The sequence below is a fragment of the Heptranchias perlo genome, chromosome 45, assembly GCF_035084215.1.
Source record: "Heptranchias perlo isolate sHepPer1 chromosome 45, sHepPer1.hap1, whole genome shotgun sequence".
Lineage (NCBI taxonomy): Eukaryota > Metazoa > Chordata > Chondrichthyes > Hexanchiformes > Hexanchidae > Heptranchias > Heptranchias perlo.
In genome coordinates this window covers 2,147,868-2,164,699 of record NC_090369.1, presented here as the reverse complement: position 1 = coordinate 2,164,699, position 16,832 = coordinate 2,147,868, and the positions used below count along the sequence as shown (strand labels likewise).

General features: G+C 48.9%; 1 protein-coding gene across 1 annotated transcript in view; it reads right to left on the bottom strand.

Annotated features, from left to right (window-relative positions):
• The window catches only part of huwe1 (HECT, UBA and WWE domain containing E3 ubiquitin protein ligase 1), a 194,705-nt gene that overhangs the window by 141,402 nt on the left and 36,471 nt on the right, over positions 1-16,832 (bottom strand). Inside the window, exons 3-9 of the mRNA XM_067976234.1 lie at positions 12,188-12,286; positions 10,841-11,047; positions 9,726-9,878; positions 7,950-8,012; positions 6,035-6,112; positions 2,114-2,164; positions 715-783 (exon numbers count right to left, since the gene is read on the bottom strand). Coding sequence (XP_067832335.1) covers positions 715-783; positions 2,114-2,164; positions 6,035-6,112; positions 7,950-8,012; positions 9,726-9,878; positions 10,841-11,047; positions 12,188-12,286 — 720 coding nt within the window. The remainder of the gene's footprint in view (positions 1-714; positions 784-2,113; positions 2,165-6,034; positions 6,113-7,949; positions 8,013-9,725; positions 9,879-10,840; positions 11,048-12,187; positions 12,287-16,832) is intronic.

Sequence of the window (16,832 nt, the reverse complement as noted above, 5' to 3'; positions counted from 1 at the left end):
AGAGAGCAAGCACATCACTGGAGGCAACCTGTTGCGCAGTGGGGAGGCCGGTCACACTGAGGCCCTCCTCTGAACAGGGCCTTTACTCTATGCCTCTGGAGACCTGCACCGTTGCGGTCTTGACAAATGACCCGCCCAGCCAAACAAAGCAAAGAGGGCGAACTCAGCACCACAAGAACCAGCTGACATTACAGCACCACTGCAAACACAAGTCATTCTAACGCATGGAGTATAAAGCTCGCTACATCTTCATTCTCCCCCACCAAACCCGAGGATCAAACGACATGCGACCACCCTTGCCCCCGCCCCCGCCCCCGCCCCCGCCCCCCCCCCCAATCAGCCATCCTCATCCCACAGAGCAAGACTTGGCAGTTAATTACTGGAGGACAAGGAGCGTCGCAAAAACGTAGTTCACTTCGGAGTCTTGCAGCCAGCGACTTTCACCTCATCGGTTTGGACTGGGTCCCAGAGCTGGAAAAAGGAGACTTCCTGACCTGTATACCACAAACCGCCCCCCCCCCCCACCCAAGACTGCCCATTTTAAGATCCGCCCACAGCCCGCACGTGGAGCATCGACGGTGGGCACGTCCGGTATAACCGATAATTATTCTTCAGATGTGTCCTCCCACCAGCTCCAACTAACAGATTTACCCAATTACAGTCGACATTTATCAGACAGAGCCAAACGCAGCGACAACAGCCTGCAGTGCTCACCTGCTTATCCTTTGGGATACTGTACATTTTGGTTAAAGACTCCATAATTTCAGAAGGACTTTCAGATATCTGGAAAAGAAGCCAATTATGAGCAAGCCGTTTCATGGCACAAAGTCTCTCGCCCTCAGTTCCAGCAGCTGCCAAACTACCCTTCAAATCCTATAGGCTTGGCAGAGCACAACAGGTAGGATGCACCCTGCTACCGAGTGCCGGCGCGGCTCCCTCCACGCTGCCCCCAAGGGCGCGGCGCGGCTCCCTCCACGCTGCCCCCAAGGGCGCGGCGCGGCTCCCTCCACGCTGCCCCCAAGGGCGCGGCGCGGCTCCCTCCACGCTGCCCCCAAGGGCGCGGCGCGGCTCCCTCCACGCTGCCCCCAAGGGCGCGGCGCGGCTCCCTCCACGCTGCCCCCAAGGGCGCGGCGCGGCTCCCTCCACGCTGCCCCCAAGGGCGCGGCGCGGCTCCCTCCACGCTGCCCCCAAGGGCGCGGCGCGGCTCCCTCCACGCTGCCCCCAAGGGCGCGGCGCGGCTCCCTCCACGCTGCCCCCAAGGGCGCGGCGCGGCTCCCTCCACGCTGCCCCCAAGGGCGCGGCGCGGCTCCCTCCACGCTGCCCCCAAGGGCGCGGCGCGGCTCCCTCCACGCTGCCCCCAAGGGCGCGGCGCGGCTCCCTCCACGCTGCCCCCAAGGGCGCGGCGCGGCTCCCTCCACGCTGCCCCCAAGGGCGCGGCGCGGCTCCCTCCACGCTGCCCCCAAGGGCGCGGCGCGGCTCCCTCCACGCTGCCCCCAAGGGCGCGGCGCGGCTCCCTCCACGCTGCCCCCAAGGGCGCGGCGCGGCTCCCTCCACGCTGCCCCCAAGGGCGCGGCGCGGCTCCCTCCACGCTGCCCCCAAGGGCGCGGCGCGGCTCCCTCCACGCTGCCCCCAAGGGCGCGGCGCGGCTCCCTCCACGCTGCCCCCAAGGGCGCGGCGCGGCTCCCTCCACGCTGCCCCCAAGGGCGCGGCGCGGCTCCCTCCACGCTGCCCCCAAGGGCGCGGCGCGGCTCCCTCCACGCTGCCCCCAAGGGCGCGGCGCGGCTCCCTCCACGCTGCCCCAAGGGCGCGGCGCGGCTCCGCTCCCTCCACGCTGCCCCAAGGGCGCGGCGCGGCTCCCTCCACGCTGCCCCCAAGGGCGCGGCGCGGCTCCCTCCACGCTGCCCCCAAGGGGAGAACGATAAAAAAGTCACCTAATGCTCCTACTACTGTGCACGATCCAGTGACTTAGTTTTGTTCAGTCCTATACGGAGGCTTGTCTATCTGCTCGAGATGCTGACAGACCAGACATGTGTTCCTAACATTTTCTTTCCAATTTACAGTCTCTCTCCTCCCCCATATCGCAACGGTGAAAGTAGAAATTAGAAGCACTTACCTTATCTAACTGCTCTATGTGAATGTAATGTAGTGTGTTGTTTGCTGTGGCCTGCAACAGAAAAGGTTACAAGACATGGGTCAACAGGAGTTGAAGTAATGCAACTCAGAGCTCCTTCACATCTCAGAATATTACAGTCCCTCAGCACAAATTTGGAGCTGCAAGAGGTTTATAAAGTCAGTGAACAGTAAACTGAACTGGGGTGGGGGGGGGGGGGGGAAGGAAAATTAAACCAAAACGATCTGTTTACAACCCATCAATACTAAGCAAACCTAATATTGATGGTAGACTGTTTATTCACAGCCGTAACTTTACTTTCAAGGTTTCCAAGTATTGCAAGGTCTCGCTTGGCTCCTCCCAAAGCCGGCTTAGTTGCAAAGGTCAGTCAATTTCACACCATGCGAGGAAGACGTCCACAGGTGGCAACTTTCAGCAATTCTGCCTTCCCAAATCCTGTCCCTCAAAACGACCGGCAGATGTCAACCCAATGAAGGCACGACCTCCCTATACTCCACTCAAGGGGCATTTGGGGGGGGGGGGGGGGGTGACAAGTGGACGAAAGGACTGGTTTAAGGGAGCAAGTCACTACGATGTACAGTCAGTACGGTGTATAGACATGTCCTGCATCCTACACACACACACACAATATGCTGTGTAACTCGAGTTTGAACGTGCAATTGGGACCCATTCCTTTAAAAAGCATTTGGTGGGTTTTCCTCAAGGTTGGGAGTCCCCGTGACATCCAACAGCCAGTCGCCAGCCATTTTATGGACACAGTTTCCCATCTTCCTCCCCTCCTGGTTATTCTCCAGTTTGTTTTAAATCCACTGGATCGCCCATAATGTCGCTCACTTTAAATTGGAGGACCCGCTGTCCTCAAAAGGCCAGGAGCACTTTAATCAATCAGCATCCAATATGTTACTTTGCTGACAAGAGATATCGGAGTGTATAATTCAGTCTGTCCCTTTGAGTCCAGAAGGACTGTTTGCTGTAAAATGGCACTCCCTCTGGTTAGAGGTTAACTGCACTAAGGTCAATAAGAGGGTACATTCTTTGACAGTAGAGATTTCGCTGCAGATTGGCTCTCTCCTTTAAAAACAGGTGCAATAAATTTGCAAGTGACATTGTGCTGTTTGAAACCTAACGTACACTAGAGTACAACAGCAAGGAAGTCATAATGACCCTTTATAAAACACTGGTTCGGCCACAACTGGAGTATTGTGTCCCATTCTGGGCACCGCACTTTAGTAAAGATGTGAAGGCCTCAGAGAGGGTGCAGAAGAGATTTACTAGAATGATTCCAGGGATGAGGGACTTTAGTTACATGGAATAGCCTGGAGAAGCTGGGGTTGTTCTCTTTGGAACAGTTGAGAGGATTTTAAATACCTCTATCAAATCTCACGAAGGGTCCAGACAGAGTAGTTAGAGAGAAACTGTTCCCGTTGGCGGAAGGGTCAAGAACCAGAGGACATAGATTTAAGGTGATTGGCAAAAGAACCTAAAAAAGGTAACATGGAGGAAATTTTTTAAAAAAATATAAACACAGCGAGTGGTTCGGATCTGGAATGCACTGCCAGAGAGGGTGGTGGAGGCAGATTCAATCATGGCCTTCAAAAGCGAACTGGATAAGTACTTGAAAAAATTTGCAGGGTTCCGGGGATAGGACAGGGGAGTGGGACTAGCTGGATTGCTCTTGCATTGAGCCGGCACAGACTCAATGGGCCCAATGGCCTCCTTCCGTGCTATAACCTATGATTCCACACCTCAGAACTTTTGTACACAGATAATCCAAACCACAACCTGCCTCAATCCACCCATATTTGGATTGTCACAGCCTTGCATAAGAACACAGGAACAGGAGTAGGCCATTCAGCCCCTCGTGCCTGCTCCGCCATTTGATAAGATCATGGCTGATCTGTGATCTAGCTCCATATACCTGCCTTTGGCCCATATCCCTTAATACCTTTGGTTGGCAAAAAGCTATCAATCTCAGATTTAAATTTAGCAATGAGCTAGTATCAATTGCCGTTTGCGGAAGAGAGTTCCAAACTTCTACCACCCTTTGTGTGTAGAAGTGTTTTCTCATCTCATTCCTGAAGAGGTCTGGCTCTAATTTTTAGACTATGCCCCCTACTCCTAGAATCCCCAACCAGCGGAAATAGTTTCTCTCTATCCACCCTATCTGTTCTCCTTAATATCTTATAAACTTCGATCAGATCACCCCTTAACCTTCTAAACTCTAGAGAATACAACCCCAATTTGTGTAATCTCTCCTCGTAACTTAACCCTTGAAGTCCGGGTATCATTCTAGTAAACCGACGCTGCACACCCTCCAAGGCCAATATGTCCTTTCGAAGGTGCGGTGCCCAGAACTGCTCACAGTACTCCAGGTGCGGTCTAACCAGGGTTTTGTATAGCTGCAGCATAACCTCTGCCCCCTTGTACTCTAGTCCACTCTGTGCATCACTCCATGGCATCCACTTATTAGAGATCCTTCACCCCCCTCAATCATTAGAGTACTGAAGCCAGTATCTGTTTCCAGGTAGGCCCCCCTACCCTTATCGTTATGCAACATCTACACAAACTGTGCATTTGAGAACCAAAAGTTGAGATTAGGTACAGAATCACACAGTTTCTCCACCCATCCCTGAAGGCGTAGACTCTTTGAGGGGTACAACGATTCACTAAAATACCAGGGCACAAAAGGGTTAAATTAAATTATGAGGACAGGTTGCATAAACGTAGTTTGTATTCCCTTCAGTTTAGAAGGCCGAGGGGAGATCCATCAGATATTTAAAATGATAAATGGATTCCATAGGGTAGATAGGGGGAAACTATTTCCTCTAATGGGGGAAATTCAGAACAAGAGGGCAGACTTAAAATTAGAGCTAGGCTATTCAGGAGCGAAATCAGGAAGCACTTTTTCCACACAAAGGGTAGTGGAAATCGAGAAGTCGCATCCCCAAAAAGCCATGGACGCTGGGGGACAATTTAAATTTTCGAGACGGAGATCAACAGATTTTTGTTAGGCAAGGGTATCAAGGGATATGGAGCAAAAGGGGAAAAATGGAGTCGAGGTACAGAGCAGCCATGATCTAACTGAATGGCAGAACAGGCTCGAGGGGCTGATTGGCCTCTTCCTGTTCCTATGACCATCGCAGCTGAGCTCGATCTTGTGCTCACCTGATGCCCAGACACGAAGAAGCCAAATAGTCATTTCCTCCTCCTTAGCAGAGGCCAATTGCGGCATCCCAACAGCTGCCTGACTGAGCTCCACTAATTCAGTGCAGGCCAAGTATACATACTGGGGCTCTCGTCTGTATGACGACATCAAGCAGTGCCTTTAACCAGTAGGCCTGGAGAGGAGCTCAGAAATCACCCGGGTCTTAACCCAAAACATTTCTAATTAAAAGTAACTAGGTTAAAGGGGAGACTTTAGTGTAGAAAATCCTTTGCAGCCCTCAAAGCATCAGATCGACTCAGCTGTTAGCACACTGCAGCGCAGTACAAAAGCACAGTCGGAGGTACAGCCTTTCAGATGAGACATTAAACCCAAGGTCCTGTCTGCTTGCTCAAGCGGATGTTAAAGATCCCACGGCACTACTGGAAGAGCAGGGGCGTTCTTCCCCGTGTTCTGGCCAACATTCGTCCCTCAACCAACACCACCAAAACAGATTAATATTAACTGGTCATACAACTCACTGCTGTTTGTGGGACCTTCCTCACGGGACATGTTGGCTGCCAACGTTTCCCTACGCAACAGTGACTACACTTCAAAAAAAAAAGTACTTCATTGGCTGTGAAGCGCTTTGGGACGTCCTGAGGACATGGAAGGTGCTACAGAAATGCAAGTCCTTTCTTGTCCTTTAAACTAATGTCTGCTCAAAAGATTTTTTGGGGAGAAAAAAAAAGAAACCTCACCTTTTTGTCCAACTTCACCTCGGCACTTGGCTCTGCATAGAACTCAAAGTGTAGTGTTGTTGCACTAGGTGGGTATTTCTAGATGAAAAAAGGACAAAAAAAAGAGGGAATTTAATACCCAATTTGCAGTTTATGGTTTTACTCACTTGTGCATGAGCTACTTTGTACTCTAAACATTTTAAATTTGCTAAAGTTTAATTACGAAGCTTTGTAGCCTAAAAGTCCAAAGTTGGCCCACTCCTAGCAAAGACTGAGGGAAAAAGTGGACGTGCCCCCCCCACCTGACGTTAAACCAGAGCTGGAGGAATCCCAGGGATTGGGTCCCAAGCTCAAACCTGACGGGACCGGAGCAACACTCTGAAATTGGACTGCAGATACTCGTGCACAAACCGGGTTAACTACTCTGCTAAAAAAAAGGTGGGAGAAGAGAGCGATTTCAGCCCAAAAAGGGTAAACGTTCGCACGTTAGGATCCCCCAACAGTGCAGTTTCAGGGCCACGGTCCTCCTTAAATTGGTAATAAAAGCACATGGTACAAAAAAAAAACACCTCAGTACAATTGCACAGCAGTGTGCTGATGCACCAACGTGCTGTGCTCACTTGTTCATCTCCAAGGCTCTGTGTCACCATCGGTTCCTGAAATGCTGTTCTGTAACCACACTGTGCAAGGGAACAATACACTTCAATAATCGAAACTGGTGCATTCTCACACCGTCACTGTGGAACGTATCGAATGCTTACACATTTCTACAGCCCTGTAATGTATTATGACGTGATGTAGCATTACTTGCAGAGGCTGCCAGGTTTTTGTTTTGGGGGGTGGAGGGAAGCAAACTGAAGAGCAACCTGACCTGGAAAAGATTACAAGGGTTGGAGTCACCCACCACACTGCAAAGCTATTAACGACCGAAGAGAGTTCAGGGGAGGTCACAGAACACAGGAGCCGTTACAGATCTCTGACTGCTATCCCATTCGAGCCATGCCAGCTTAGCCCATTCATCTGCTGCTGCTGCTGCCTTCGCCGCCTCCACCCCGGGCTCAGATCACTCTCACTCACCACCACTGGGACGCAGGCGCAGTGGGACCGCGTTGCACGACACATTGGGAGGTTGGGGGGGTGGGGAGGAAGCACATTTCATTTGCCAGGACAGTAAATACTTGGTTTCACATACGACCAGTTTTGACCTAGAATTTCAAGTAGAGGAGTCACGACAAAAGGGGGGGGGGGGCTTATTTTTGCTGAGAGCCTCACTGATCGTGGACCAATGACCTAGAGGCTTGCACTAGCCAGACGCTCCACAAGGTCTTCATGTTTACATCCAGTTGGGAGGCCATGCTCACAAAGGAAATGGGGAATTGATCAAGAGATACAGTTGCATTTTATAATGGATTGGAACATTTAGTACAGATTATTTTGAAATCACAAGGAACCTTCTTGCAGGCTTCAGTGTAACATTTAACAAGCTTCTGCAAACTTTTACACAGATAGCACACAGCACTCTCTCTAGCTCCACCAAAGGCCAGCTGCAACCACTGCCTGGCTCGGGCAGTCTGACCCCAGGCCTCTACCAACTCCAGGACCCAACCACGGGGTGGGCAGGGGGGAAGTGAGCATGCAAGAGCAGACGCAGAATGGCCCGCTCTCTTCCCTTCAACACAAAAACCGTTGTCCAGAATAGCTCTGCACTGCGCTGCTACTAAGCTGCGGACAAGGAGGCCCCAATTCCCCTTACAGTCCCATGGTACGGTGTGCAGGGGCATTAATATGCTGCTTACTCTAGTTCATTTTAGTTAGCTCGTAAACACTACCTAGTTGCAGAAATGCTGTTAATTGCAAGCAGATCATGTCAGGGCCTGAATATTCTCTCGTCGGCCAGGCCCAGATTTATTCACAATTTCTCTGCCACGTCACTTACCGACATCTGTAAGTCACGGCAGCACTCCGCGAGGCCGAAACCATTCTCTTTTCCACCCCAACTCTGTTGAAACAAAGATTACAATTTTTTTTTATATAAAAAAAAGCAAAATACAAGCTGAAGTAAAATTTGCTTCTCAACGGTTCTGCAAATTAATCCAGCGCGTAGCTGAACTGTAAAGACTACAAACGTCCCAGGTTCCAACCCTGGATTGAGGAGTGATCAGATGGAAGTGTTTAAAATGATAAAGGGATTCAAAAGGGTAGAGACACAGAGAGAAAAAGAGAGAGACAGAGAACAAAAAAAGAGACAGAGAGAGACAAAGAGAGAGAGACAGAGAGGGAAAAAATTTCCTCTGGTGGGTGGGGGAATCTAGAACAAGAGAACATAATCTTATAAATTAGAGCCAGGCAGCACTTCTCCACACAAAGTAGTGGAAATCTGGAAAAAAAACACTCCCCCAAAAGGCTGTGGGGTGTTGGGGGTCAACTGGCGTTTTCAAGACGGAGATCAATAGATGTTTGTTAGGTATGGGTATCAAGGGACATGGAGCAAAGGCGGGTAAAATGGGGTTGAGGAACAGATCAGGTCATGATCTAACTGAATGGCAGAACAGGTTCGAGGGGTTGAATGGCCTCCTCCTATGGTCTGTGAGCAGTTAGCTCCCAGCAAGAGCAAGGGTGCTGCAAATGAGGGGTGGGGGGAGAGGAACAAAAAGAGATGAAAGGAGAAAGAATCAGAGTTCCTGCTCTTGACTGCTATCCAGCAACCCCCTGCTGGAAATGCACATTTTTGTGCTTTTCAAGTAAGGTTAGCATTGGCTGAGCTGGGTAATCCTGTTGAAATTTAAATCATCCCCTGCCTCCCTGGGCTATTCCAAATCTTGTGAATTTAAAATAAAATTGCTGGACTATAACTTGGTGTTGTAAAATTGTTTACAATTGTCAACCCCAGTCCATCACCGGCATCTCCACATCAAATCTGTACCAGCATCTATGTGAAGTCATGATGCCTTAATTGTGTATTCACCTGCTCTTGTCTAAGTCTCAATTCACGTCGCCATTCCCTACAGCACGCGTTGGCTACTGATCATCCTGCGGCATGTTTGCCTGCATTGCGCTTAAAGACATTTCAACGCGATCAGCCTCCGTACAAATACGGAGGACACATCATCCCAACCGGGATCTTGGGTTCATGTCGCGCTACACGTAACCCCACCAGCGAAAAAAAGTTATCTGTTTTTAACACAACTGGTCATTCTCTCTCTTTCTCTTCCTTTCAGATGTTTCTCTCCCTCTCTCTCTTTCTCCCTGTCTTTGGTTCTGGCTGTTTGTATCTAATGTTTTTCTGTCTGAACACTATTCAATTCCTTTGATTGTCTTGATAACGGGCAGTTGGAAAGATTATCTGTAATCACCAGGCATTGTTCTGTGACTATACATGTGGTAATTTTCAAGGCATCCGACACTCACCTGACGAAGGAGAAAGCCTCCGAAAGCTTGTGATTTTCAAATAAAACTGTTGGACTATAACCTGGTGTTGTAAGGTTCCTTACATTTGTCCACCCCAGTCCATCACCGGCATCTCCACATCATGCCCACTGTTCTCAGTTGCGCTGACACAAGAGGCGAAGACAAGTCCTCGCCTTTGGAAAGCAAGACACCTCAGGCGGTCAGGGCAATTCCCTTACCAGCTGGCTCAAGAAACACTGCCAGCAGCAAGGGGAGGGGCAAAATATGGGAGTGCAAAAGAGGGAGAGGGGGAGGGAGGGCATACCTCTGCTAAGTGCTGTAGTCTCGACAACAAAGGAGTCCTCTTATCCGATCCGAGCCTAGTGATATAATTTGACCTCTTGCTGAACACATACAGCAGATTTAAAACAGCCAGCACCACTTGCATGTCACATGATGCTAATAAAGTAGTCAGGTGCTGTGAAGAAAGAGTGGAGAGTTTAGTACAGTCAATTCATAGCCCAGCTTCAGAGGTCAGAACTCCTAACGCACATTTACAACCGCCCATCGAAGCGCCGTCTCTTGCCAATTAACAGGCGCTAATGGGTACCTCAACTCCAGTGGCCACGTTTCGTCTGTGGGCGTCGGCGGGATGTAGCCACCAATGTCTTTCCAGCAGGAGGCACTGGGTAGTGATCAGGTGCAGGAACCCTGGCTGATTTTCCACTCGTAGCCCAAAGGCATTGGGTGAACTGCAGCACAGCAGGGACCAGGAATCGAACCGGAGACTTCATGGGTACAGCGCACAATTCCTTGACTCATTCGTGCGCTCTGGTCATTTCCAATTAGTTCCTACAAAATCCCTCTCGCGGTTCAAAGCACCAACAGCGCACTGGGGTGGGGCACAACAATTTGCCAATAACCATAGTACGCAGAAACAGCTTTCTCCCAATCAGCCAAATTGGTTCCTGCTCTCGTCATTTATAAGCTGCACCAGTTCACTTTGCCACTGAAGGCTCCAAGTGCAAGTCGACTCGACTCCCTTTAAATACTAAATGAAACAGTTTAATAGATCGTGGGGTCTGACTGAAGATTTACCCACCAACGAGGCAACAGCACCAAGAACCAAAGTGCACTGGGATGAGATTCCTGCTTAAATGAGGTCACTGGCCATTGTTTGGTGAGGTTGTGGGAGAAGCAGGTGAACGCTTCCAGACGCACAAAACTCAGTACAGGACAGGTTAGTGATTAAGAAACCGAACTGAAGCCTGTGCTATGTGGGCCGGACTGCCAGGGTTCATAGGTCACCACAGTTTGACACGCTAGCCCTATTACAGGCAACTAAAAGTGCCCTACAAGAAACAAGAGATGGACTGGATACAAATTGGTGCTAACAGGAAGGAACAGTTCAATCCCGGCACAGACAGCTTCAGTACTCACCTCGATGGAACTGTATAGATGCCGTGAAAAGCTGTACTCAATGAGCAGGGCTGTGAAGTTTAAGACAGCCAGGAGGAGGGCTTTGAGCTGCTCGTTTTCTGGTCTGTCACACACCAACATCCAGGACATGGTTTCCACAGTCTGCCCAGCATCTGCCAAAATTCCATCGAACCGATCCAGCAGGTCCACCCAGTGGTACAGCTCGCACTGGGAGAAAACAGCAGGAACAGAGATAGACCAGCAGGTTAAAACAAGAACTACACACCATGTATTAACACAAATAAATTTAAAACAGAAAGAGACAGTTTCCTAGAAGTAAAGGGAATTAGGGGTTACGGGGAGCGGGCAGGAAATTGGCCATGAATTTAGATTTGAGGCTAGGATCAGATCAGCCATGATCTTATTGAATGGCGGAGCAGGCTCGAGGGGCCGATTGGCCTACTCCTGCTCCTATTTCTTATGTAGGCACTGCATTCCTTCCTTCCTCTCGCCTGTCCACTAACTGGTATAACTGCAATTCCACTGATTCCTGAAGCCAGCTTTAAAAAAAAGAGAGGATGAGTTGAATTAAGAGGAATGTCTGTTTTTGACAAATCCCAGGCCTCTGGATTTTGGTTTTCCATTGAAGAAGGAATCACAGAACATGTATTAAAAAAAGTAGTGATTAAATGACAAAACATTTTTTGCCCTCCACCGTTGTTCTTTCCTTCCCCCCACCCCTCCCTGGCTCTGTACTTGCTTATAAACTGTTAAATCTCTTCTTCCAGTTCTGATGAAAGGTCATCGATCTGAAATGTTAACTCTGTTTCTATCTCCACAGACGCTGCCTGACCTGCTGAGCGTTTCAGCATTTTCTGTTTTTATTTTTAAAAAAAGGGGCCCAAGCGAACAAGAGGCATTCAGAAGCTTGAAGTAGTCTCTCTGTTGTGATACGTATTTATTCTGCAACTTTGCAATCTCCTTTTTAAAAAAAACATCCCACTGTTGATCTGCAATGCTGTGTACCAATTTCCCTTTCCCAACTCATTCCTCGTCAAGTACTAGAGAAGATAAAGAGAGAGGGGCCTTTGTGGAGATAGCAAAAGGGAGACCAAAAGGGTATCAAGCTAAAAGCAAACATTACTCTAAATACAACAAAAACTTGCACTTATGCGACACCTTTAATGTAGTAAAAGGTTAGACCCGCCAGGACAAACCAACAAGCAAGGAATGCAAGCTCAAACAGAACTGCGTTGCCAGGGTTTCGTGGGCCATTGTGGCAGGGCTCACAAGCTGTGCAGCCCTGTATTAGAGCATCCGTTTATCATCACCACACGTCCACGAGTAGAACGGCTGCTGAACTCTTACCTTTCCAATATTCCATGTCTTGATTTGCTGAAGTTCCGTCAGGAGCTGTTCGTCGTTGCAGGCCTTCAGCTTATCAATTAGAGCTCGGCAGTCGGCAGGCTGCAGTGGGAGGCGTAGGAAAGAACGGTCACCTTAGCACTGGACAAATGCTCGCTGTCTTTTACCGAGTATCACAAGTGAACTCACAACTTAAAGCGAATTTGTACTCTAACACACACTCTGGCAGGGAGACGGTGCTTCAACACATTCCGTCGTTTTAAAGAACTCCAAGCTGTCATGCCGGCACCGATTGCAACGCACCAAAACAAACTTTACAACTCAGAACCTCGCTGGATAAAATACTGACGTGCACTCTTTCTTTCTCTCTTTTGTCCTCCCCCAGCAGACTGGTTTACCGAAGTGCTGCAATAAAAAGGATGTGGGGCTTGTGACTGCTTCCTAGGTGGGGAATTGCACCTACCATCTTTCAGCCCATCAGGGCCTCCAGACACGTGTGCAGTTGCTGGCACTGATAAATGTACACTTACTATGAAAAGTGTCAGCCTTGGCTCGGTGGTAGCACGCTCGCCTCTGGGACAGAAGGTCGTGGGTTCAAGTCCCACTCCAGAGACTTAAGCACATAATCTCGGCCCAACACTCCCAGTGCAGTACTGAGGGAATGCAGCATTGTCAGAGGTGCCATCTTTCAGGTGAAATATTAAACAGAGGCCCCCACCATGTTTGCCCCCTCAGGTGGGCGTAAACGTTCCCAAGGCACTATTTCGAAGGAGCAGCAGAGGTTCTTCCGACGACCTGGCCAATATTTATCAATCGCCCACCAGAGACAGATTAACTGGTCATGTATCTCACATACTGTTTGTGGGACTTTGCTAAGTGAGAATTGGCTGCAGCGTTTCCCTACATTTCAACAGCAGCTACACTTCAAAAAGGACTTTGTTGGCTGTGAAGCGCTTTGGGATGTCGCATGGTCGTGAAAGGCGCCACAGAAATGCAAGTCAGTTTGTTCATTACTGACCACAGACCATAAGAGATAGGAGCAGGAGTAAGCCATTCGGCCCCTCGAGCCTGCTCCATTCTGACTTCCGTTCAGCAGAGGCCCACTCCTTCCACAAGACCAGTCTCCGATTCAGACTGCTTGTGCTGTGACACGAGCATCCATGACTCACTGGCCAGCACAGAGCCCGTTTAGAAACCCACGACACGCCCACGTACCACCGAGGGGAGGAGTAAATCAAATCGGACTACATTAAAGCATCCTTGCCGCTGCAATTGCTGGTCCCAGGAAGACACCAGATGCGGTGCGTTTTAGCCCGACCAAGAGTGGAATCAGAGCTAGCAACAGTGGAGGAGTTAAACCCACTCGCACTGAAAAGTCCAAGTTCATCTCAGCTTAAGTCTGAATTGAAGGCCATTTAGGGGAAATCACCACGCCAACACATCCAAACACCGATAATCCCAAGATTCCCCTGCAAGTGTTTGCGATGCACGCTAGTCATCTTAAACAACTCCACTGAATTACGATCGGCAGATCCACCACAGACCAGAGAAACATTTGTATTAACAGCAGTGCTTGGTGTTCACCACTGAGGAGTTCACACGGATTCCAGCATGCTCAAAAAGACCCAAATAAAGCTGCTGGAAATATACAGCATGACAGGCCAGTTGGCCTAGCTCAGCTTTTGGAGGCACAGATGGGCCCACTGTATAATTCCAGCATTACTTCAGATGTTCAAACACTCGTTCAAAGTCATCTTAATGGAGAACTGGCTTTGAGCACTGCTTTTCGACAACTGTCTGCTAGAAGGCACGTGTAGCCGCTCCATCACCCTGCGGACGAGGGTGGGGGGCTGGTTGAAATACCAGTAACTGCAGAAAACTCATGCCTTCCGGCAGCCAGTTGTAGAAAAGCAGTGCTGAAAGCCTGTTCTCCAGCATGTACTCTTAAATTATGATATGGGGCTATGGCAGGTAGATGGAGTTAGGTCGCAGCCATGATCTCACTGAATGGCAGAACAGGCTCGAAGGGCTAAATGGCCTACTCCTGTTCCAATGTATTTTTCCCTTTAAAAACTAACTACAATGCCGCCAATGAATATAACCCTATAAAGTCACATTCTTCAGGCATATGCGGGACCCTCAGCCAACTTCACTAACTCTACTAGTGAAGCTCCTACATTTTGTTTAAGTAATCTATGACCCAAACACAACAAACCAACCCTGGAAGGGCAAGGTAGCACTACGAGAAATCTATCTTCCATCACGACAGAAACAGAAATCCGGGCTGACCAAGAGCAAGCCAGCATGCTTGTACTCTGGGGTTGGGGGAACTTCGTATGGACCCGTTGCAAAGTTTTCTTTCAACAGGATATAAAAATTGGGTTTCAGCCATGTTCTGGCATTCAGCGCTCTGTATGAAACTGTCTGCCTGTGGTCATTGAATCATACAGCACAGAAGGAGGCCAATCAGCCCATCGTGCCTGTGCCAGCTTTTTGAAAGAGCTGGCCAATTAGTCCCACTGCCCCTGCTCTTTCCCCATAGCCCTGAAAATTTTTCTTTTGCAAGTATTTATCCAATTCCCTTTTGAAAATTACTATTGAATCTGCTTCCACCGCCCTTTCAGGCAGCGTATTCCAGATCATAACTTGTTGCGTAAAAATAATTCTTGTCTCGGCTGGTTCTTTTGCCAATTATCTTAAATCTGTGTGTCTTCTGGTTACCAACCCTCCTGCCAGTGGCAACAGTTTCTCCTTATTTACACTATCAAAACCCCTCATAATTTTGAGCACCTCTATTAAATCTCCCCTTAACCTTCTCTGCTCTAAAGGAGAACAATCCCAGCTTCTCCATGTAAACTGAAGTCCCTCACCCCTGGTATTATTCTGGTAAATCTCCTCTGCGCCCTCTCCAATCTAAAGCCCAGCCCTTGAGCTCTAAGAACACTACTCACTGCTTCAAACCTTCCTCGGCTTCTAACATCTAGCTGTAAATGCTAAGCCACCTGTAAGTATTGTAAACAATTTTACAACACCAAGTTATAGTCCAGCAATTTTATTTTAAATTCACAAGCTTTCGGAGGCTACCTCCTTCGTCAGGTGAATAAAATTGCTGGACTATAACTTGGTGTTGTAAAATTGTTTACAATTGTCAACCCCAGTCCATCACCGGCATCTCCACGTCATGACCTGTAAGTATGACATCCCATTCAGTATCACAAGTCATCCGGTCACCAACCTGGGGCCCCCAGGGCAATGAGAAGCACCTTGTCCCATTTTCAATAGGTGAATTTTCACCACCTGTTGTGTCTCAAATGGCAGGGGGTTAAAACATTAAACACTAACATCAATCCCAAGAGGTTCAGCACAAAAATAAAAATGGTCAAAACCCATTTTAGGATGGGGAACCCAAAGAAAATCTAGAGCAAAACCAGATACAAGGAAGGTTGTTCATCAGAAATTAAATGCCCTGGAAGAAATGCTACAGCAGAAGGGGGAGGGGAGAGGGAAGTGAGGAGGAGGAGGAGGAGGAGGAAATTACATTAAAATAAAATAAAAAGAGTACAAAAAGGGAAGCCATCACTCACTCCGCTTCAATTCAAAATAACTATTTATAATACAGACTTTGCAGTCATACATAAAAAAAATCAATAGCACTATTCTACAGCCAACTTGGTGCCCTGGGGTAAATTCCTCAATCCCGATCAAGTTAACAGTGGCATTATACATCAAACAGGGGATTCCAGCCAAGAGCCCTAGCGGGGGTGGGGGATTCCACTTTATCACATAATAATATCCACACGGCAGGGATCTCCCTCAACAGAGATGCAAACAAGCACTACGAGAGCAGCGGTCAGCATCTGTCAGGTAAAGTAACTACTCTGGATCACCCATGCTCAATGCAAATGCCAGGAAATGCATGCACTCAGTGGGGAACCTCCTGCAGCAAATGTCACCGAGAGTGTGTCTGTAAAACGGACTTGCAGGGGAATCCTTCAAACTGTGCCAGCCACTTACTGACAGACAGGTACACACACACACACACACACACACACACACACACACACACACACACGAGCAACAGCACAGTTAAGTGCATAGTTATGAAGTGCCGCTGGCCCCAAGGGGATTTTTGGGGGGGGGGGTCGTTAAGAGGGAGAGGTTGGATGGATGGAGCAGAGAACTGGAGCGTTGCGCAAGGGAAAATTATGGCACGTCTACCCCATAGTTCAGTCACTCTTCCGCAATAAAAAAAAAATTAGAAGCAAGCAAGCTAAGTAACATAACAATGGTGGAATTTAGTGCTAATATCTTAATTTTTAAACAGGATGTGGGTGATGCTGGCATAGCCGCACTGATTGCCAATCCCTAGTTGCCTGGTGGCGAGCTTTCTTGCAGTCCTTGTGGTGATGGTAAATCCAAGATGGTGCATGTAAGATGGCATTAGGTAGGGAATTCCAGGATACTGATCCAGCGACGATGGAGGAACGGCAGTATATGTCCAAGTCAGGAATCTGTGAAACTTGGAGGAATGCGGAGGTGATGATGCTCCCATGATATCGCTCTGGGACCTTCTCGGTGGTAGAGGTTGCAGGGCCGGGAGGTTCTGTCGAGATAATGCTGGAGGAGTTGCTGAAGTGCATGCTGTAGA